The 6,000-nt window shown below is 58.5% G+C and overlaps 1 protein-coding gene across 7 annotated transcripts in view; it reads left to right on the top strand.

Moving 5' to 3' along the window:
* The first annotated feature begins 2,459 nt into the window (after positions 1 to 2,459).
* DOT1L (DOT1 like histone lysine methyltransferase) overlaps positions 2,460 to 6,000 on the top strand; it is an 80,249-nt gene continuing 76,708 nt past the window's right edge. For 3 of the 7 annotated variants that reach the window (XM_063357797.1, XM_063357793.1, XM_063357792.1), the window contains exon 1: positions 2,461 to 2,846. In XM_063357797.1, coding sequence (XP_063213867.1) covers positions 2,766 to 2,846 — 81 coding nt within the window. In that variant the 5' untranslated portion in view covers positions 2,461 to 2,765. Of the gene's footprint in view, positions 2,847 to 6,000 lie in introns of all 7 variants that reach the window. The other 4 variants (XM_063357795.1, XM_063357794.1, XR_010073912.1 and 1 more) reach the window with 2 other exon arrangements.

Here is a 6,000-nt window from a genome sequence, read left to right as displayed (position 1 = left end):
CAGGACAGGGTGGCAGAGCCCCCAGATGTCCCCACATCCCAGGACAGGGTGGCAGGGCACACAGATGTCCCCGCACCCCAGGGCATCCGCATGTCCCCAGATAAGGGAAATTAGCACCCAAAAGGCCTGATTTTATCACTCAGCTGCCAGGTGCCTATAGACATGCACTCAGGTGCCTGGGCACCTATAGACATGCAAAATGGAATCGCTCTGCTCCCGGCCACTGCTGGGCACCTATAGAGATGCAAAGTGATGTCGTTGAGGTCCGCCCATTCCCGGGGGGGACACAGGATGCGTTCCTGCACCTATAGAGATGCAGGATGGTGTCACTCAGCCCCTGGCCACCCCCCGGGCAGCTTCCCAGGGCCAGCACCACAGGCTGGGAGAGGGGACAGGGGGACGAGAGGGGACAGGGAGATGAGGATGGACAGGGAGATGAGAGGGGACAGGGGGACGAGAGGGGACAGGGGGATGAGGATGGACAGGGAGATGAGAGGGGACAGGGGGACGAGAGGGGACAGGGGGATGAGGATGGACAGGGAGATGAGAGGGGACAGGGGGACGAGGAGGAGGGACAGGGGATGAGAGGGGACAGGGAGATGAGAGGGGACAGGGGGACGAGAGGGGACAGGGGGATGAGGATGGACAAGGAGATGAGAGGGGGACAAGAGGGGACAGGGGGATGCCAGCCCTCACCCAGGACACTGCCCGGCTCCCTCCGTGCCCACGTGGCACGCTCGCCCATGTGCAAGGGGAAGCCCCCGGCCGTGTCACGCCTTTCGCTGTGACCTTGCGGCGCCGTGCAAAGCTCACACGGTCTCTTGCGTGCGGACTTTGCACCAGCAGCCATGTGGCACACGGGCTCCTTCCGTCGTTTTAGTGAACCGTGCGCACCTTGTGCTGTCACATGCCGAGCTCCAGCCTTGCATGGCTGCCCAAATGCTGTGTGCCAGCCTCGTGCTGTCACATGGAGGGTTCCAGCCTCGCACCGTCACCTGAATGCGGTGTGCCAGCCTCACACCATCACATGGGTGCTCCAGGTTTGCACGGCCACCCTCAGCGCTGTCTGCCAGCCCCATCCCGTCACATGAAGGGTTCCAGCCTTGCAGGGCCACTCAAGCGCTGTGCCAGCCTTGTGCTCTGGCCTTGCACGGCCACCTGAGCGCTGCGTGCCAGCCTTGCACCGTCACACGGGAGCTCCATCCTCGCACCGTCACACGGGAGCTCGGTCCCTGCACCATCACACGGGAGCTCCAGCCTCACACCATCACACGGGAGCTCTGTCCTCGCACCATCACACAGGAACTCCATCCTCACACCGTCACACGGGAGCTCAGTCCCTGCACCATCACATGGGAGCTCCGTCCTCACACCGTCACACGGGAGCTCCATCCTCGCACCGTCACACGGGAGCTCCATCCTCGCACCGTCACACGTGAGCTCGGTCCCTGCACCATCACACGGGAGCTCCGTCCTCGCACCATCACACGGGAGCTTCGTCCTCACACTGTCACATGGGAGCTCGGTCCCTGCACCATCACACGGGAGCTCCAGCCTCACACCATCACACGGGAGCTCCGTCCTCGCACCATCACACGGGAGCTCTGTCCTCGCACCGTCACACGGGAGCTCGGTCCCTGCACCATCACACGGGAGCTCCGTCCTCGCACCATCACACGGGAGCTCCGTCCTCACACTGTCACACGGGAGCTCCGTCCTCGCACCATCACACGGGAGCTTCGTCCTCACACTGTCACACGGGAGCTCGGTCCCTGCACCATCACACGGGAGCTCCAGCCTCACACAATCACACGGGAGCTCCATCCTCGCGCCATCACACAGGAACTCCATCCTCGCACCGTCACACGGGAGCTCAGTCCCTGCACCATCACACGGGAGCTCCGTCCTCACACCGTCACACGGGAGCTCCGTCCTCGCACCATCACACGGGAGCTCCGTCCTTACACGGTCACATGGGAGCTTGGTCCCTGCACCATCACACAGGAACTCCGTCCTCGCACCATCACACGGGAGCTCCATCCTCGCACCGTCACACGGGAGCTCGGTCCCTGCACCATCACACGGGAGCTCCGTCCTCGCACGGTCACACGGGAGCTCACACGGCCGTGCGAGCGCTGCGTGCCAGCCGCGTGCCAGCCCCGCGCCGTGCCATGGAGCGCCCCGTCCCCGCACCCTCACCTGGACGCGGTGCCCCGTCCCCGCACCCTCCCGGGGGTGCCCCGTCCCCGCATCGCTCCGTTCCCGCCTCGCCCCCCCGCTCCCGCTCCCCCCTCCTCCATCCCCCCGCCTCCCCCCCCCCCCCCCCCCGCGGGCGCGCGCGTGGGTGGCGGCGCGGGCTCGCGCGCGCGAGGGGCGGGTGCGCGCGCGGGGAGGGCAGCTGAGGACAGGGGGAGGGAGCGCCAGGCCGCGCCCGCCCCCGCCCCCCGCGTCTGGCGCGTCGGTCGGGCCCGGCCCGGCCCGGCCCCGGCGCCTCATTGTGCTTCGCCTCACGCCGGCCCAAGATGGCGGCGGCGCCGGAGAGCCCCGCGAGCCGCTAACGACAATAGAGGGAGGCTGAGGGGAGCGGGCGCCCCCGCCGGCACCGGCCTCCCCTCCCCGCCTCTCCCCCCTCCCGCCCCCCGCAGCCGCCGCCGCCGCCGCACCTCGCACACGCCCCCCGGCCGGGCCCGGCCGCCACACCCCACCCCGGCCGGCCCCTCTAGCATGGTGCGGGGCCGCCGCCGCCTCCTCCTCCGGCTGCCGACATGGGCGAGAGGCTGGAGCTCCGGCTGAAGTCGCCCGTGGGAGCCGAGCCCGCTGTCTACCCCTGGCCGCTGCCCGTCTACGTGAGTATGGCCCCGGCCCGGCACCTGCCCCCCGCGCCCTGTCAGCGCCGCCCGCTCCCCGGGCCCGGCCGGCCCCGATCAGCCCCGCGGGCCGCCGGCCCCAGCCCGCCTCCCCCGGCCCCTTCCCTTCCCCAGCCCGCCCCGGCTCCCCCCCGAGCGCTTTCTGTCACTTGTTAATCAATCTGTTAATGGGGGTCCTTCCCCCGTTGGAATTGGCGTTATTTATCCGGTAGCGCTTCCCCGGCGGGAGCAGCCCCCCGGCGGCGGAGGGTGAGGGGCTGCCGGGCTCCCCCGGCCCGGGGGGCTGCTGCTCGCCGGGAAGTCAAATCCCCAATTTCTTTTTATAATTGGTTGACTAAACTTAAGGGCGGGGAGGAGGAGGACTGGTTAATGAAAAGTTTTCGTGTTTTCCTGAGCTCGGCTCGTGTAACTGGTTAATAACCGGAGCGGGGTGGCATCGAGAGGGCTTTCTGGCGGATAAATATCGCCTAAATTATCGATGGTTTGGGGTGGTCGGGGCGGGGGGGGACGACACCCCAAAAAAGCAGTGCGAGGAGTGGAAATAAGCAGGGGAGAAGCGTTAATTGTGGTGGGGACCGGGCTGGTGGGGTCGGTGCTGCTGCCTCCCCCGAACGGGTGCCCTTGGAGCTGCTCTTATTTCGCCTGAGCAGAATTCAAGTCAGGTTTGTCAGTTGATGGCAGCCGTATTCCGCATGCTTTCAAATAAAATGTCACTTGTCCCCGCTTAGTTACGTGAGCGGCAGTTTTTGGTGGTTTTTTTTTTTTTTTTTTTTTCGAACTTGCCTGACTTTTCCCTGAGCTCCGAGCGAGAGATGTGTGACCTTGATAACAATGTCCGTGTTCGAATTAGTGAAAATCTCACGAGAGGCAAAAGGCTTGAGAGGGTTGGTTTTTGTTTTTTTTTTTTTTGTATGAATGTAGGGTTCGTGCCAATCCTTGAACGGTTTCTCACCCTATTTGTAGCACCTTTGAGAACAGTTTGTAAAGGGAAAAAATTCTCTCTCTCTCTCTCTATATATATTTTACTTGGCCCGAGTCCTGTTGATTACTCCTTGTGTTTCAGGCTTTGCTGTTGTACGTGTGCTGCTTCGCGGGGAGAACGTGCTGGGACACACAGGCTGGGGCAGCTGATATTGCTGATATTGTTGCTCACTTGGCAATCGTAACGCGCTTGTGTGTGTCAATGATTAGAAATATATCGCTTGTGGCAGGGGAGAGATGGCTGTGCCTTCATGTCTGCTGCCTGCCTTTTGGTGCTGTTGCTGTATCCGTGGTTTCCAAAACATCCTCCATGTACGCTGGCGTGCTATTTTCATCGGCTGCTCCCGGAGCCTCCAGCACACACTGGTTAATGCAGCCTTTCCTGTTTGGGCAGCTCTGTCATTCGTGTCTGCGTGTTGGCGGGCGCGCGCTCTGCTTAAATTGACAGAAACTGAAAGTATAACGATGACCGGTTCAGTTTTCTTCATGCCGTCAAATATTAACTTGTGTCTCCAAGCGGGTTGTGTGAAGCGTAGGTTAAAGATTACATAGGTTAGGGATTAATCTGGAAGGAAGGAATGGCTTTATGTTTATTCACAAAACTTCCTACAGGCTTAAAAAAAAAACCCAACACCCCCCCACCCCTTAAAATGTGTGTTTTAATGCTGTTTGCAGCGTGGGAAATCAGGATTTAGTTAATTTAGGAAAACTTGGGCAGACGGTTCTGGAGATGGCAGAATACATAGATTTTCTTTTCCAGTTACTCACAAATGCAACGGGCAGGGGCGCTTATCCATATGTGCTATCTGCGTGTATTAGGAAATACCACAAAACCCGAACATCCTGCCCATTAAACTGGCCTCTTTGCCTTGCAAATTTTTCCACCGTCGTACAGAAGTGGATGGTTCATCTGGAGCCAATCAATATTCCCTCCTGCAGAAATTTGGTGAGAAGATCACGCCCGCGTCCTAGAGAAGCGTGCGCTTGCGTGCGGGGGCAGGCGTGCATCCACACACGCACGCCGCTCGCCAGCGCTGGCCTTTGCAGCAGCAGCAGATGAACTCTGGAGCTTTAGAAATAAATCCTCCTCTCTACATGGCAGCGTTTGGCCTGCTAACATTGTACTCTGCTGAACCGGAGACTTTCTTTCCCTCGTTGGCTCAGCCTGGAGTTGGCAGCAAGGCTGTATGTACCGTTGTGGTTTTAGAGCTTAGCTCTGTTTGACGTAAGCAGAACATTTCTTAGTTTCACCACTCTTTCTGCTGCGCGGCTCCTAGGAAGCAAGGTGGGATACCTGTGTGTGTGGGTAAAAAATAGCCTTCAAGTAGTTTTATTTAGCAACATTCTTGCTGCTTTTTGTTGTATGCCGTGAGATATGTTTTTCCAAAGAGAGCTGGAGAGAAAGGGGAGGGGAAGCTCCCAGTCCTTGCTAATTATTTTTGGTGAGAGGGCCAGGAATGGCAGGGAATCATCTCTCCTAACGTCAGAGGCTGAGTGGTGTTGTAGACCTGCTGTGGATGGGCGCCACTGCGTGATGTAACCCTGTATTGAGTAACTTGGTTATTTTTATGCTTTTACTACATCTTAAATTAGCGGCATCGGTATTGCTGCGTAAAAGGCTAAGGATCTAATCTCGTATTAATGGATGCCTGGATTAATAACGTGTCTGTTTATTGCAGGACTGCTGCTTATTTCATGTTTAATAGGAAAAGTGGGGTCTCTTCAGACTGCTGAGTTTGCATAATAGCTCAGCTGACAAACTGGTGCTTGTTGGGATGCTAAAAGAGCCTGGGAGGGTGATGTGAAACATGTATTTCCCTCCGAGTCTAATTAGGGCCGTGGGAGGAGAGAGCATTGGTGTTGCAGATACAGCCTCCCACTGGCTTACACACAAAACTGAAAGTATGACTCTTTCCCCCGCCTTCTGCTTTTCTCAAAGGAAAGGCCACGGTTTCCTAATGAATACATGGTGAGCAGTTCTGTCCGTAGCACACTGTGATGAGTAAGTTGAATAGTGCATGGTGAGTAATCTCTCCTCATGACTCACAAAATATTTTCTGATGTTGACCTCTGTTTTTATGAGTGCCCCGCTTAATCAGAGCTGCAGTGAGTTTATTCTTTTGTATGCCGTTTAACTCCTTGACTCCCACAT

This window comes from Chroicocephalus ridibundus, chromosome 22, assembly GCF_963924245.1.
Source record: "Chroicocephalus ridibundus chromosome 22, bChrRid1.1, whole genome shotgun sequence".
NCBI classification, from domain to species: domain Eukaryota; kingdom Metazoa; phylum Chordata; class Aves; order Charadriiformes; family Laridae; genus Chroicocephalus; species Chroicocephalus ridibundus.
Note: the sequence above shows the minus strand (reverse complement) of the source record. Positions and strands in the feature narration are given on the sequence as shown.